Source organism: Sus scrofa, chromosome 9 (genome assembly GCF_000003025.6).
Source record: "Sus scrofa isolate TJ Tabasco breed Duroc chromosome 9, Sscrofa11.1, whole genome shotgun sequence".
Classification (NCBI taxonomy): Eukaryota; Metazoa; Chordata; class Mammalia; order Artiodactyla; family Suidae; genus Sus; species Sus scrofa.
The window spans coordinates 126,338,728-126,355,449 of NC_010451.4; the positions used below are offsets into that span (position 1 = coordinate 126,338,728).

Genomic DNA, 16,722 nt, shown 5'->3' on the forward strand with positions numbered 1-16,722 from the left:
TCTCAAATTCAAATTTGCTTTTTCTCCCTCACCTCACTTCTGTTCCCTTTAGCAGATCTTATTCAGTTTTTTTGCCAATTACTTCAAAGCCTACTCACAAAGACAAAAGCTACCATATGCACCATCTAACAGATCACCACCATGTGGAAAAAACCCAACAAGCTACTGCCCATGACGGAGTAAAGAAGAGCCATGAGCTATCAGAGAGAAGTCAATACCTTGGAGGAGGGAGACCAAACCTAAAGCAAATTAGAGACCTTTGTAATGAAAATATCTTTCTTTTTTGTAACATGTCAATACGGCTTACTATAAATTCTAATGTATAATTAAACATAAGACAGTATGGCTTTTGAATCAGTCTCTAATTTCCTTTGCTCTAAGTAACTAGTGATAACCTTTTACCAATACTGCTAAGGAAATAGTTTCAGTCTAGTTCTGGCTTCTATTTTGGGTGTCTTATACTGGCTATTTCACTTAGTCTGGTTGAAACCCCGGATACCATGTTTAACAATAACTATACTTATTAAGATTGATATTTAGGGGTTTCTATGGAGGGGACTTTTTGTTTTTATCCCATATATTGCTATTTTATAAGAAGTTTACCACGGAATTCCTTCCAAATAAGCTGGTATAGAGCTAATATACTCTTTGCAATGGCTACATGATATTCCATGGTATATATGTACCATACTTTATTCAATCATCCCTCTTTTAGTTTCAAGTTTTTGTCACTAAGCGCATGCTGCAATGAATATTCTTGTACATCTATCCTTGTCTGTTGCTTCTTTTAGTCCTAGCAGAGGGAGTACATGATGGATGAATACGCATACTTTAAATTTTTTTTTTTTTTTTGCTTTTTAGGGCCGCACCCACCGCATATGGAGGTTCCCAGGCTAGTGGTCTAATCGGAGCTATAGCCGCCGGCCTATGCCAGAGCCACAGCAATACGCCATCTGAGCCGCGTCTGCAACCTACATCACAGCTCACGGCAACGCCAGATCCTTAACCCACTGAGCGAGGCCAGGGATCGAACCCGCAACCTCATGGTTCCTAGTCGGATTCGTTTCTACTGTGCCACGACAGGAACTCCAATATTTAAAATTTTTTAAGTGTTGCCAGATCTCCTTCCAAAAATGCTACAGTATGTAGTTCACATAATCTACTATCTAAGAATCTAATAACATTCACTGTCTCTAGAAAGTCCTTTAACTTGGTTAAGATCTTATTGTCTTTCAACTTCATTATTATTTTTTGGCTGCACTCATGGCATGTGGAAGTTTCTGGGCCAGAGACTGAACCTGTGCTACAGCAGTGACAACACTGGATCCTTAACCCACTGCTCTAGGAGGGAATTCTTTATTCATTTTTTAATGAATTATCTTGTTAAGCTTACTCCCCCAAATTGAGTCCTTTTTGTCACTATTATAACTGTTTTTTTTTCTAATTTCCATTTATCTAGACTAGAAAAAGACTCTTATTTTGAATATTTATCTTGTATCTCTCCACCATTTCAAATATTCTCATTAATTCTAGATTTTTTAAGCCATCAGCAGAAAAGAGATGTTTTCTTTTCTAATATTCATACTATTTTATTTTCTTGTTTTACTACTTTATTACACCTTGAAATATATGTGTAAAATGGTAGTTGTTCTAATATAAAAGGCAAAGTATTAACTTATTAAAACACTTCAACAAGTGAAACCTTCCAGGTTGAGTAGAGTACCCAGTTCAGAACAGATGCTTAATAAATTTTTGCCAAAGTATTTGTCATATACACCTATTGCCTAGACAGCTATATGTCTTTTATTAACAAACACGCTAAAAGAGGGCCTTAAATCCCTCATAATTTTAAACTGAAAATATTTGCTTACGTTCTAATGAATTTCATTTACATCACTTTTTCGCAAGCACAAAAAATACTAACCTTCAAATTCAACTGAGACTTTCCAGTGTAAATTTTGAAGGTGACGATGAAGCTTATGGCTATTACAAGCTCTGAATTTTTCCTTTGGGCACAATGGACAGATCTGCTTGTTTCCTGTTTAAAAAGAAAAAAAAAGGACCAATAAAACAGAGACTATACTAGCTATTAATGCCTAAACCTAGCTATAAAAGAAATAACAGGGGACCCTTTCTTGCCCCTGACCCCCACCCCATAAACAAGCACACATGCTACTTATACTTAGTATCTTTAGAGAGAAGTCATTCCTGCCTCATCAAGTACTTTAACAATAATTGTTGTAGCACATGGTCAGTGACTGATTTTTTTTTTTTACCCTAAAAACTCTCCTCTCTGTGGTTAGCTGATACCCTTGCTGTCAGTGGGAACAGAGAGGACGAGGAAGTGTTAAACTACACAATATCCCTCCAGTCAAAATGCCTGCCAAAAAGAATGTCATTTTGTACTTTGCACAGGTGAAAAGGTAGCAGTTGTTACACTCCCAGAAAGGTAGGACCTGGGCAGGGAAACTTCTTCTACTCTAGTAGCAACAAAAAGTGAACACGTGGTGCTGGAAAAATGGGAGAAGGAGATGGAAGGAAAAGAAAGGATCCAATAGAAATACTATTCTGAGACTGGGGTCATGGTTACAACCATGGTGTCCGATTACTAAATGTGGAAGTTCTTCTTTCTTCATTAACATATTCTTGAAAGATTACGGATCACTAAAATAGAAGTTTTACTGAATTAGAAAGGTTTCTCAAAAACTTTGATAGTATATGAAAGAATGAAAATCTCAAATCTAGGTTTAAAGCAGTAAAAATATACAGAAATAATAGATAACTTAATTTTTTGGGGCCAGACCTGTGGCATGTGGAAGTTCCTGGGTTAGGGAACAAACCTATGCCACAGCAGCAACCCAAGCCACTGCAATTACAATGCTGGATCCCTAACCCACTGTGCCACAAGGGAACTCCAATAATTCAATTTTTAATCCACCAAGTATCTTTCACATAGAGCACATGGTTAGTATAAGCCAATTTTTTTTTTCATATATATTTCCCACTTCAAAAAGCCATGAAGTAGTCTTGAGGATGGAATCTAATCACTAAGGATGGCAAAGCAAAGAGAGAAGAGGCTGGGCCACTGATAACACTGTGGAACTCTGTACCAGGCCTAAATGACTAGACTTGGGACTTCTTTACCCATACTAAAATGTAATTTATAGAATACAAAGCATTTCTATATCCATGAGAGTGTAATTTCCTTCACGAGTTTTTTTTTTTTTTTTTTTTTTTTTTTTTTTTTTTTTTTTTTTTTTTTTTTTTTTTTTTTTGTTTTGTTTTGTCTTTTCTTGCCTCCCGGCTTGGCAGGTGTGAATGGAGTTCCCCCCGCCAGGCCCAGCGCGGTCCGACCGCTCTGCCCACCACAGCTCAGCAACCTGTTCCACAGCAGGCAACCCCACCAGCCAGTGGACAATGCCACAATCCTTTACAGTTTTTTTTTTTTTTTTTTTTCTGCATGTGAAGTCCCCCCAAACCTGCCACAGCAACCCACAGCATGCCAAATCCTTAACCCGCTGTACCACAAGAGAACTTCCTCCTTGAGGAGCTGTGAAATAACTTATCTCACAGCACCTGTGCATAAAGAAGGCTACAATTTCCTAAGTAAAAAACCATTATTTTACTTCTGTCTAGTTCAGTGGAAATAAATCTATTCTTAGCACAATTTTCATGAGTTGAAAGCTGACAAATCATTAGAAACTGAGAGAGGGGGAAAAAAAAACACCTCAAAATAATGAAATACCTGTATCAAGATTATTGGAGTTCAATGAACTGGTAGAATCAAAATCTCCTTCAGTTACAAAAGCTAACTTCTCTAGATCAGCAAGCTGCCTTTGAATTGAGATGTGTCTCTCTGAAAGGAAATGTTAAGAATTATAAGGTTATGTTCTAACAATCTGTACTCCAACTTCATTTTCATTTAATCACATCACACACGATTTTACACTTTTATTTCCTATAGACAGGGCCCTGGTACCTAGATGGGAAATACTGCTGCAACTCAGTTTATAAAATGACAAGTGTGCCTCAGCAGGCAAAAAGTCAGGGGGAAAATTCCACTGTGTAACCTCACTGCTTTCAAATTTTACCTTATTATTCAATATAATACTAAAAAAAAGGTTTCTACTCTGTACAAACACTGAAGCCATGTTTTTTATTTTCAAAGAACTTTCAATCCCATAAAAGAGACTAACATGTTAACTACTAACTATAATAAAAAGGCAGGACTTAATGCATACCAGAGTTAAAGCTAATCTGATGTGGGCATACATAGGAAGGAGTAATTAATTCCAATAAGCGCCTCTGAAAATGTCTTCAATGAAGAAATGGCACTTCATCGAAACTTAAGATATGAATGGAATTTCAATAATTTCAATGGTAGTGTAAAAATATACAGCCACCTCTCTACCATTCCTGGCTAGAAAGTAGTATGTTAGGAGGGTAGAGTCTGTAGAAAAATATGCAGCCAAAAACATAGTTCAAATCATGGCAGGCAGATATTCTATGCTAGTTTGGACTCTATTCTTCAGGCAATGTTAAGTCCTGTCAGGTTTCTGAGGAAATGAATGGTATGATTTGAATGTGTTTCAGGAGGGTATCTCTCTGGTTGTGGAATCAAGAATAAATAATTGAGGTGAGAAATTAGAAATGGAGAGGTGCAAGAGAATAGAAGGTAGAAGCAAAGAACTTGGGATGTGAGAAGGGTGAAGACTAAAGAATGATTCTGAGATTTTGAGTTTTTATGGTTTAGAATAATGATACCATTAACCAATAAAAGGAAGCAGAAAACACTTTTGGCAGAAATGAAGAGGAAAGGAGAAAAGGGAATTTAGTTTTTTACAAAGTGTGTTTCATTACTTCTGGTATTATACACTCAGTAGGCAGATGAATTGACTTTGGAGCTCAGGAGGGATTCTGAATAGATATAAATCATAAATGCACATGCTAGGTTAAGCCATGAGCATAAGTAAGTAGCCTAAGAGAAAACTGATGTGAAAAGGAGAAGAAAAAAGCCAAAACCTAGTTCTAGTAACACATTTTCAGGTTTTTCAAATATTACACATTCTTCAAAATACATACATGTAAATTTTGCAATGTATGAATAAACCTTTCCAAAACATAATTAACATATTCTTGATCAGTGGGGGGGATGCATTCCCTAATGCTGCTGAACTCACTACTGAGTGATATAAATGAATACAATCTGGAAGTGAGGTATGGAGGATGAGTATAGATGTAAGAGACGGTGAGGTAAAAGAATCAAGAGGGTGGATTCAAAAAGAAAAAAATGGCATGGAGAATCAAGATAATGCAGAAGAGAGGAGACTCAACACTAAGTATTACAAATAGTTGTAGAGATCAAGAAAAGACTACTGGACTGTCTCTAGTAACCTTGAAGAAAGAAGGTTCAGTGAGATGTTTAAGAGTACAAATGGGTTTGGAAGGAGAAACAAAAGTATAGAAATTCAGCATAGATTATTTTGTTCAAGAAGTTGGTAGTATAAAAAAGAATATGGGTGAATTGCAACTTGCCTTTTCTTTCTTTTTAAGGACAGAGAGACCTGAATATGTATAGCCCCAAGGAAAGGAAAATTTACAAAGTGGAATCATGAATACAGAATACTAGGAGGTGGTAAATGATAGGAAAAGATCCCCTATGGGATAAACTATAGGGCTCTCCAATATTCATTACATAATTAGGTTATACAATTTAAACTCTATTCTTGACACTGCTGTCTTCCTGCAGATTCACTCCCAGTTCCTTTGTTTCTCTTCTGCATTATTTGTGTCTTTTTTCGTCTGCCCTACAAATAAGCACTAACTAGACAATAGCTATGTCTTACTTATTTCTGTAATGGTTAAGTGCCTAGTGCACTTTCACACAGGAGGCAAGTTTTTAAATAATTTTTAAAAATTAGTCTTTTTGGATGCAGTAGCACATTGAATCAATAATTTTGGAATTCAAGTCAGCAGTATCAAGACATTCCTGCTAAAACTTACTAAAAGACAATTTTCTTACCTTATTCTAAAATGAGAAAAACAAAGAGCAACAAATGCTGTTGGTTAACTTCATTGGTTAATCAGGTATTGTTCAACTGACTTAGAAATTAAGGTAAAAAAATTTTTTTTTCCATTTAACCAAAAACCTTTAATTGCTAGGTCAGTCAGTAAGATTCAGGCAATGAATCCACGTGTACAAACCAACTTATTTAATTAATTTGAAATCATAAAAGCTTTTGGTTTCCAGAGTTCAAAGATCTGTGCATATAAAACAAGATATATAGAACTATATAATAACATGCTTATTTACTGAAATCATTCTAAATCTAGCACAAAATAAGGGAAACGGGCCTGGTTAAGCTAGGCAACTGAAAAATCCTATGGTCCACTACTGAAGAAAATGCTCAAAGATCTGCCTAAAGCTTCATGATTTGCCTATGTACATCTCTGCAATCACTTTCTAGTTCAAGATAGTAGATATTAGACAAACTGTACTTAAATCACACAACCTTTTCAAAACACTAATATTCCAGAAGTCAGCAGGCAAACCTTTTGTTAAATCAGATGAGTCCAAGATGCTAGGAGGTTCTTTTAAAACTTCTTTTTCCTCAATTTTCAATTCTGTTTCAGATATGCCATCTTCATCTTGCCTAGTTAAGACTGACTTCAAAGGACTAACTAGACCATCTAAAAATAATTGAAAAAATTTGATTAATATACGTGTTTAATGCATTTCAGATTTCTCGGTCATTATATATTTGTCTCAGTAATGCATATTCGGGTTTCTCAAACATCATACATTGAATTTTAAGTTACATACTGGTAAATTTTGGAGTATGAACAGAGTCCCAAACTATGTTTAACATGTTTTCGATGTTGGGGAGGTGGAGAAAGCATGCATTCCCTAAAGATGCTAAACCATTTCTGATTTACATAAATATTTGATCTAGAGGTGAGTTAGGGAGGATACTTTACTCAGGGGAGTGTACCTCCTTGCCCCCCATGTAGTTGTGGATGAAAAAACTGGCCTTACTTTGTACCTATTACCACCCTCTCTGTGATGAGGAGAAGCCTCCCTGAGGCTACTGATTGCGTCGTTTCTATGATCTGCCCTACTTCTAAATCTACTGTAACAACTTATATGTTGTTTTAAAATTGCAAAACAATTCCACTAGACCATAACCATCCAAATGTTTTATAAACGTTAATCTCACAACTGGCCTTGAAGTAGGAGAGACAAGAAATGCCTAAGATATTTCGTTATAATTCAGAAAGAGCATAAGGGTCAATTTCAGGACAAAAATTTTAAAAGAAAACTTGCTTAGATTTTACATTAAAAATGTTCAGAAGATTCTTAACAGTGAGTTACTCATCAATCTTTTAAATTCCTTTACGGTCCAATAAAGCACCACTTAGAAAACATGCACGCACATTCAGAAGCACAATAATATAGGCTGTTAATTTTCAACAGCGGACTTGCGAGGAAAAAACGAACTCAATAGGTATTTACGACTGAGGGAAGACATTTGTAATTTAGTCGATTCTTTCTTAAATCACTCATCAGCCTCAAATTCTTTTTGGAAGCAAACAGCTACAAAGAATGAAATAATGAGAAAAACCCATCTCTTGTCTATGTTGAGGCATAAAAGCTAATCAGCACCGGTTTATATATGTTGGCAGTCAGAGTCTGCTACAGTGAACAGGTTGCCTCGGTGACTATTTCATATTTTGAAGGACTTAGTGAACGGGGCTGCGAGGGAAACTACCCAATTAGGTGTAGTTTCTTATTTTTGTACCAGAAATAGGTCCCCTTTAATCAAGAAGCCCCCAATCTCATTACTTCCTTCTGTCCGTAGCACCCTTGGCCTCCGCATATGCTTCACTGTGAGGTCCCCGAGGTTTGCGGCGATGCCTTCCCCCATCCAGTGCCCGTTTTACCCGCTACAGGGTCCCTCCTTCCTTCCCCCATTTCTCTAAATTCGCCTTTTCTCATCAAAGCCACCCCAGTGAAGAAGGGCCTCCCGTACTCCCCAGCAAGGCGCACTTCTGCTGCAGCAGAAAGAGCTGGGCCTCCGGCACTTACTGCTTTCAGCCTCGTCAGGGGCAGAGGCTAGGGACGGGGACAGGGCCGGAGCCTGGGCCAGGGCAGGGGCTGGGACGGGAGCCGAGGCCGGCGCTGGAGCCGAGTCCGGTGCCGGGGCCGAGGCCGGAGCCGAATCCAGGGCCGGGGTCGGGACCTGGCCCTGGGCCCCCTCCACCTCCTCCTTCTCCTGGGGCAGCAGCTCCTCCTCCGCCATATTCTCCGTAGTTACCGCCTCCGTGCCAGGCCCGCCCCGGGACCAGGAGGGGCTCACGGCGGGGTGAGAGAACTGGCGTGAACGCCCAGAGGACGGATCCGAGGAGTGGGGCAGCAAAAGGGGAGGGCAGGATGCGGGCAACAGACAAAAGACGAAGAACCAGTGACCCAATCCTGTCAGCAGAAAAATAAAAAGCCAGAGCCGGCGATTCACGGTCCCGTCCGCTTCCTTTTCCCCGAGGCGTAACGACGTCAGCGCACACTGCGCAGGAGCGTGCTGGGGACGGCGTCCAATGAGGTAAGAAAGTGTTGTTTCCACGCTGCGTCTCCTTTCCAGCCGCCCACCCCCGAACCCAACCAGGACTGCACTACCCAGGGTGCACTGCGCCTCCGAGGTGGGGCGGAGCCGCGTTCCCAGTCCGGCGAGGACGTACGTGCAAAGCTAAACAAACGCCCGGAGAGTTCGAGCGGTAGCCTGCGTACGAGCGCAGAACTACATTTCCCACCGGGCATCGGGCTCGGGGTCCCTTCCCCTCGGGGTCCCTTCCCCTGGCCTGGGCGTCCCAAGTGGCCACCGCCGCCGCCGCCAGCGCCGGTAAGTTAAGGTAGGGAGCTGGGGGGCTCGTTGACGTTTCGCTGGGCGGACTCCCCGCCTGCCTCAGGTGCCCTAGTGGGCGGCCGACGGGACGGAGGGATTCCGGGGCCCCTCGAGTCTGGGCGGGGCCACTGTGGGCGGACCGGGGTTGAGCCTGCTTTCCGAAGGGTGTGGTTCTGGCCCGGCCCTGCCTTTGGGGGGCTCCCCCTTGCTGAGGAGTAGGCTTTGGTCAGTTCGTTCCCGAGCCTGTGGGTTTAGGAGGTTTACGAGCCGCCGACGAAGCTCACCTTTCACTCTGGTTGACTTGAAGTTGGAGGGTCTGCCCTTCGTTTCGCACCCTCATCTGACCCGCAGACTCTTTTCCTTTTATCTTTATTTTTGTTTTAACTTAGCTAGTCCCAGTATCAGCGCTGCGCTATGGTTGTAAAATTCCTGTGAATCGGGTATTGCGTTTTTGGGTGGGTGCCCTACCTTAGTTTAGGCTTTTAATGCCCAGAGCTCGTCAGTGTGTGGAGCTCGGGGCGCTTGACTAACGCGATTCAGATTCCACAAGGCAAATGCTCTAGCGTTCTCTGGTTCCCACACTTCTCTTCCCTTTACTCTCGGAGCCTGTGGGAGCTTAAGCCGCGCTCCTTCAAGACAGGGGTAGACGGGGAAAATCTGGATTTTCTGGCTGCTCTGCCAGGGATTTTCCGAATGTTAGTGGCAGCAAGGAAGGAAAGCGAAGCTGCTTTTAATTTCGGTGCAAGACTCGCACTTCCTGTTCGGTTCCTCGTTAATAAAACAGATACTTAATGCCAATTTCATGGGTCTGTTTATTTCCTACTTGTTTCAGTACCCAGGGGAGAGGAATTGTGATTATTTGGCAAACAGGAATTTGTCCCCCAGCGCCCCCCCCCCCGCAAAATTTGGAAGTTATGTGGAGGGGTCTTTCCCCCCCACCCCACAATCAGATTAGTGGAAACGTAGTTTATCCCCTCAAAGGTTTTGTGAATTCTAGTTCTAAAGCCCTCTTAGTGACCGCATACCCAACTTTGAGCTCGTATTCCTGAATGTATACTGCCTCACTGCTCTTCACACTTAATTGAAAATGAGATAATAACACATTATAACACAGATGTGAGTAGTGGTTAACTTTATTTATGCATCATTCTAGAATTGTTGGATTTGTTTATTTCTAAAAAAACTAGATGGATAATTGAAAGCTTGATCCAGTATGTCAGTCTCATCATTTAATACCAGCTGGAAATCAAAAGATGAAAAGAGTTGGATTTTAGCCTGTGCATTCTGTGGTCACTTTAATAAGAATTTCTAAGCATGGTCCCTGCTCTTAAGACATCTTATAGAAGGGGACTTGAAAGTTTGAAGCATTATATTAAGTGAGTGTATTATTCATCTATTGCTGCCTAAGTTATCTCAAAACTTAGTGGCTTAAAACAAGGAAAACATTTATTGTCCTACAGTTTCTATGGACCAGGAATTCAGAAACGGCTTTCTGGTTCTATCTGGTTCTGGGTTTCTCGGGAGGTTGCAGTAAGATACCTGCCAGAAACGCTGCTATGCGAAGGCGTGATTAGCACTGCAGGATCAGCTTCAAAGGTGGCTCACCTGCCTGCCAATTGATTCTTTTGGCAAGAAGCTTTTTTTTTTTTTTTTAATTTATTTATATTTTTGGCTTCACCTGTGGCATGTGGAAGTTCCCGGACCAGGGATCACACCGGCACCACAGCAGTGACAATGCTGAATCCCCAACTGCTAGGCCTCCAGGGAACTCCCTGGCAAGAAATCTTAGTTCTTCCTTGGTGGGCTTCTCATTGGATTACTTGAATGTCCTCAGGACATGGTGGCTGGCTTTTCCTAGAGTGAGCAATTCAAGACACAGAAAGACAGAAGCCATAATGTCTCATTTGACCAAGCCACATGCCGCCATATAGCAAAAATCTATTTGTTACACAGATCAGTTCTTTTTATTGTGACAGGCGACTACTACATAAGACTGTAATTACCAGGGCAGCAGAGATCATCAAGAGCCATTTTGGAGGCTGCCCAGCACAGAAAGTCTCCCTTCATTTAATTTATGTTTTGATTTCCATAAAACCAATGTAAATTTCACACTTATATAAATATATAAACATACAGGGATGTCATAAGTCCACTCTCTGCAGTGTTTTTTATTTTTTAGTTTGTCTTAAGAGTTCAAATTGTGTTTTTTTGTGTTCAGAGCAACTTCAGACCAACATGAATGGGTTTAAATTGTAAAAGGTAACATACCAGTTCTTTGCCTCTAAGCAATTTATGGCCTGGAAGTTACTGTTTTTCATTAAATCTTTTCTCCCCATGGAATGGAACGAAAGAGAAATAAGGATTATTAATCTAATATGGAAGCTCAACTGTGCATTCAATTATTGTCATAAATTCTCTTACAAAGCAACATTTCTGGGTAATTTAGACTCTTAAAAGTCTAGGTTGACTCATTAATTTTTATTGTTATTAGATTTTTGTTAGCTGTCAGCATTTTTCTTCTTTCCATATTCATCTAAGCATTCTAAAAGTTTGATATGCTATAACTTATGTTCTGTTATAGAACTTCACTTACTGTGATCATGGTTGACCAGGAGCAGCTGCAGTTGCTTAGTTTCTAGTCTTTGTTAGAGTGTCAATACATGTCACTACCAGCAATAAACTCTCCTTTGGGCTTTACTTCTGGACCCCTTTTATGTCTTCTTGCCCCAAGAAACCTGGTGATGTTCCCAGTCTCTGGTCTCTCATTCCACCCCAGGGTAGTTTTCACTATCTTGAGAGTGTTAATGACCATAGGGGATGACCGTGTGTGTGTGTGTGTGTGTGTGTGTGTGTGTCCCTCCCTTCCTCCCTTCCTTTTTTTGACAGGAGTATTGACTTTATCCAGAGCAGGGCTGGGAAAGTGAGTTGGAGATGGGTAGTAGACAGAGGGACTACGATGAGTAAGTTGGAAGTGGCTCAGAATGAGCGATGCAGATTCTCAGGAAGAAAAATTCACTAATTCCTTCACTCAGCAGGCATTTATGAACACCTTCTAAATTTTTAATACAGCGTACACTTCAAGAGGCTCAGGATCTAGTAGAAAGACAAGCAGGGAGCCAGTGTTTAGACCCTCCTGTGTGTGACCCTGTGCAAGGTATTTTTTACACCCATAGTTTTGCGTTCTTCAAAAACCCTTTGGGTTGCTTACCTCTGTTTTACCTGAAATGAAACTAGAGCTAAAAAAACATACGTGATTTGCCTGAAGTCTCCATCATTGAGTAAAGGAGTGTCAGGAAAGTGAAGACTTAAGACTAATTGGTTTTGAGGTGTAGGTGGGGCAAAACACATCAGTCCTGAAGGCAATTGAAAATGGTGATCTGATGCTTGATTGATGTCAGGGCCAAAGGCACTTTAGAGTCATTCCTAGAGGGTGATAGATGGAGTTGGAGGAGAGGAACAGATCATTATGAGGGAGGATATGTGTAAAAGTGGAACAATGAGAGAATCCTGTCACCTTGAGAATGGGTAAAAATACAGAAATTATTGTATAAATCTGCAGTCTTTGAGAATAATTTCTAATGTTTTTGTTGTGCTGGTGGTAAAAATAAAAAATCACATAATGTGTTTTTAATGTCTATTTTAGCTTTTAAAAATGTCCAGCAAAGAATCTTGGGGAAAAAAGGAGAAGTCCAGGAGAAAAGGCTCATCATCCAGTGTTGATGAAGAAGTAAGAATTCTGATTTATCAACCTAAAGATACCTTTTTGCAGTTTATTTTTGTGTAATGAAAAAATACACCTCAGTTTTAAAACGAGATGTATAAACATTTTGTTCTTCCCTTCTGACCCAGGATGTCATTTGTTTTTGTCATTCTTTACTTGCGTTATTTTATTTATTCCTCCCAACGCTATGAGGTAGGTACTATTACTTTCCCAGTCACCCATTGAAGACACTCAAGTTTGGCCGTGTCCTTTTTGGTTCCTCCTCATCTTTTTAAACTATAATCTTTCAAATGTCCAGCCGTAGGTCTTCCAATTGGGTAAACTACAGTAACAGTCTTTCCTTTGCTTGGGCCAATGTGGGCCAACAGAATGGGTTGCCATGCTCTACTTGCATCCTGTCTATCAGCAAATTCTATCAGCAGTCTGACTGTCTCCCCTGCTGCTGTCCCCAGGATCCAGGCAATCAAATTGCTTTCCTAGATTATTTCAGTAGTTTCTGAATTGATTTCCCTGCTTCCGTTTTGCTTTCTCACATTCTCCACACAGCAGCCAGAGTGCCCCTATTAAAATGGAGGGTCATGTCCCTCCTCTGCTCAGTACTTTACAGTGGTTTTCCTCTGCAGAGAAAAAACTCAAGTCCTTGCTGGGGCCGACAAAGCAAACCTTTCTCATCTATGTCTCATTCTCCCTTTGCTTTCTCCACTTGGCTTCCTAGTTGTTGTTCCAATAACTAGACACATTCCTGCCCCAGGGGTTTTATGCTTGCTTTACTCCCTTTGAATTGAAAACTCTTTCCCTAGATGTTCACAGTGCTTGTTCCTACATTTCTTTAGGTCTCCAGATGTCAACTTACCAATGGGGCTTTTTCTGACTACTCTGTTTAAAATTGCACTGCCTCATCCTTGCCTACTAGCTATTTCTGACCCCTTTCACTGCTTTATTTTTTTCCATAGCATCCTCTGACACACTGAGTGTTTTACTTGCTTATTTGTAAATTCCCGCAGTAGATTTTAACCTCCATGAAGGCAGGGACTTTTATTGTTTTTTCGTTAATCTGTCTCCACTGTCCAGAATGTCTTTGGTGCATGGCAGGTCCTCAAAATATGTTTGTCCTCATTGAATTCAGGATCCACTGAAAAATGACTGGATATATGGTTTTGCTTTGTAGAAGACTGCATTTCACCCTGGCAGTGCCACCTTGCAGTGCCCTTACCTGTATTGTTGGCAGCTGTCTGCTGTGGCACCTGTATGCCGTCTCATTCCTAATTTAAGGAATCTGATTTCTAGTTGCATCTCCCTTCCTCTTACCAATGTTTGTATGCCTTTAAACATTGTTCCTCCCTGAAATTTATTATTAACGTGGAAGGATTTTTTATTTATAGTAACAGTGATGAAATAATGCTCTCTTACACTATGCTCCATTTGGTGCTTTTCTTTCCTTTTTTTCCAAATGGCATTCTTAGGAGAAGAAAGAGAAAAAAACCTCAGCAAGTTCTTCTAGTTCAACTTGCTCTATAAGATCCATTTCATCAGAGAAGAGAAAACTGGTGAGTGTTTAGATACTGTAACTAACTATAAAAATTATTTATGTTTACGTTTTAATGTACAGTTGGAGGGTTTATAGTATAAATTCCCTTACTACTTGTCCATTAATTTTTTCTTATATTATGCTTGCTTTTTTTGATGGCCAATTGAAAAAAAAAAAAACTTAACTGTCATGTGGGATTACATAACGTGGATCTAAGTTTAGACTGTTTTACAACTTTTTAGGGCCGCATCTGGCATATGAAAGTTCCCAGGCTGGAGGTCAGATTGGAGCTATAGCTCCTGGCCTACGCCACAGCCGCAGCAATGTGGGATCTGAGCTGCATCTTTGACCTACACTGCAGCTCACAGCAACTCCAGATCCTTTAATCCTCTGAGCAAGGCCAGGGATCGAACCTGCATCCTCGTGGATCCTAGTAGGATTTGTTACTGCTGAGCCACAACGGGAACTCCCAGTTTTAAGTCTTTTCCCATCTATGGTTATATTTATCTTTCAAATGTCACTTTGAGGTAGCCAGGGAAGATACAGTATTTGCCCTTTCAGATTCAGAAATGGAGATCCAGAAAGTTAAGTGACTTGTCAAAGAACACAAAATTGTATACAGCAGCAGAGCCAAGTCCAGAGATCATTCCACTGTCTCCCAAATAATTTGAAACAGTGACAGCGTACTAAACACATCAAGCTAATGAATGGGTAGTTGGTGAAGTACTTACCACATTCAGCAGGGAGTTAGGTGTGTAACAAGATAGTTACAGAGTTGTTGTGGGTAATAAGAGAGAGTGGTTGTGAAAGTTCCATGTGTGTAGAGTTGTCTTTTTAAGAATTTGTTTTCATATAATGAAACTGCTGTCTCAATTTATAAGAATAAAAATTGATTTCATCATATTTCTTCTGTGTCGAAAAATCATTGCTTACTTTTTAGTTTGTCTTTTAGGACTCTCTTAAATTTGGTCACACCTCAACTATCCAGTTTTCTTTTTTCTTCTTCCTCAGAACAGTCCTGCTTCTAATTAGGCTGGTTTATTTTCTCTTTACTAAATTTACACCAATCAACTCCAGCTTCTTAGGTTACCTAAGCAATCTTAGCTGAGAATGTCTCACAAGATGTTTGGAAAGATTAAGTAAATTATTGTGTCAACTTATTTACTAATACATAGATATGGAAAAAAGATCATCTTCCACTCCTCTTCCTCTGTTTTTGTAGCACAGTGCACAATGTGTATTTCCTAAATGATACTTTTTTTTTCCAGAAATCAGATCATACAGATGTTCTGTACTGTAATACAAAAAGAAGACAAGAACTAAAAAGGTAAATTCTCCCTTTTTCTTGATATCTTCTCACTTTTTTAGCTTAGAATTGTGAGACTGAATATTTAGATTTGCAAAATATTTTGTTCAGCATTTTGCAATGCAAATGTTTATAGCTATTTCATAGATTATGATTATTTTTCTTAATATTTGTGTAAATTTAAGAAAGAGTTGAAAGAAATAAGTTTATCAGAATTCTGCACTATGTAAATACTACTTTCAAATAAAATGTAAATTTGTATCTCACATGATTTGATTTTTACACACCCTTATAAGATACACAACTTCAGTACATATAGTAATGGAAGAGGTTGTGAGGCCAATTTAATAATTTTGGATAAATTATCTTATTACCCAGAAAAGAATATGCAGCTTATTGAATATGGCTCTAAGACCATGTTAATTAAACAGGTTTCTGCAACTGGAGAACTTGGGGAATAATGGTAGGAATGTTGGAGATTATTTCTCTGTAGTTTGCTGTGTTCTTTGGATAAAAATTTCAGAGAATTTTGTGAAGGAATTTCTTGCCACTAATAGGGGTAAATAAGTATGAAAAGTATAGTGCATGATAAATGCTGGTAAGATCAAAGTTTCTCTGAAAATAAATTCTGGGGGAACAATTCAAATGGCTTTAAATATAAAAATAAAAATTCTGCTTCCTAGACAAGCTCAGCTAATGTTAGCTAAGAACAAAAAATCCAACCTGCCTCTGACTCTTCTTCCATTTTTCTCTTGAATCATATCCTATTTTTTCTGTGATGCTTTGTGTCTATGTTATCATCTGTTGCTAAGTCTACTGTCAAAAATTTCATGTTGTATTGACTATCACTTTCTAAATTTTTCAGATTTTTAATGCCTTTGGTAGTAGTATCTTTTTTCAAATTTTATTTTGGGTTCTAAAATGCTGCTTGATTTTTTACTAGTTACCTTTTGCTTAAGAACGCATTTTCTAGCCCTTGATTTTATATCTGTATATAAGAGCGTAAATAGACTTTTGATCTATATACTTCCCCCTTAGGCCTATTCATATAGTCCTTGGGAGGAGGAAAAAAATAACATTGTTGAATTATTTTGAGAATAGGATATGAATTATTCTAAGGATGCAATGCAGTTCAACTTGGTCCTAGTATTTACCCAAAATCTGCTATTTGGCTTCATCCCTGGCAATACTGAATAGTTGAATGGCTAATTCAACCACATTTCTTGATCTCTGAACCCAGGTGTGATCAATGACCTTGCTATTGTGTAGG

General features: G+C 39.4%; 2 protein-coding genes across 5 annotated transcripts in view; one reads left to right on the forward strand and one right to left on the reverse strand.

The window, feature by feature from the left end:
• Positions 1–8,550, reverse strand: part of TRMT1L (tRNA methyltransferase 1 like) — a 44,636-nt gene extending 36,086 nt beyond the window's left edge. The window contains exons 1-4 of one of the 2 annotated variants that reach the window (XR_002347095.1): positions 8,087–8,550; positions 6,553–6,690; positions 3,746–3,856; positions 1,925–2,038 (exon numbers count right to left, since the gene is read on the reverse strand). Coding sequence is in view for 1 of the 2 variants with exons in the window: in XM_021102636.1 (XP_020958295.1) it covers positions 1,925–2,038; positions 3,746–3,856; positions 6,553–6,690; positions 8,087–8,300 (577 nt within the window). In the remaining variant the exon portion in view is untranslated. The remainder of the gene's footprint in view (positions 1–1,924; positions 2,039–3,745; positions 3,857–6,552; positions 6,691–8,086) is intronic. The other variant, XM_021102636.1, reaches the window with a different exon arrangement.
• Positions 8,466–16,722, forward strand: part of SWT1 (SWT1, RNA endoribonuclease homolog) — a 106,534-nt gene continuing 98,277 nt past the window's right edge. The window contains exons 1-4 of one of the 3 annotated variants that reach the window (XM_013979933.2): positions 8,466–8,597; positions 12,541–12,624; positions 14,082–14,165; positions 15,415–15,473. In XM_013979933.2, the coding sequence (XP_013835387.1) occupies positions 12,550–12,624; positions 14,082–14,165; positions 15,415–15,473 (218 nt within the window). In that variant the 5' untranslated portion in view covers positions 8,466–8,597; positions 12,541–12,549. Of the gene's footprint in view, positions 8,598–8,764; positions 8,905–12,540; positions 12,625–14,081; positions 14,166–15,414; positions 15,474–16,722 lie in introns of those variants that run through there. The other 2 variants (XM_005667827.3, XM_005667828.3) reach the window with 2 other exon arrangements.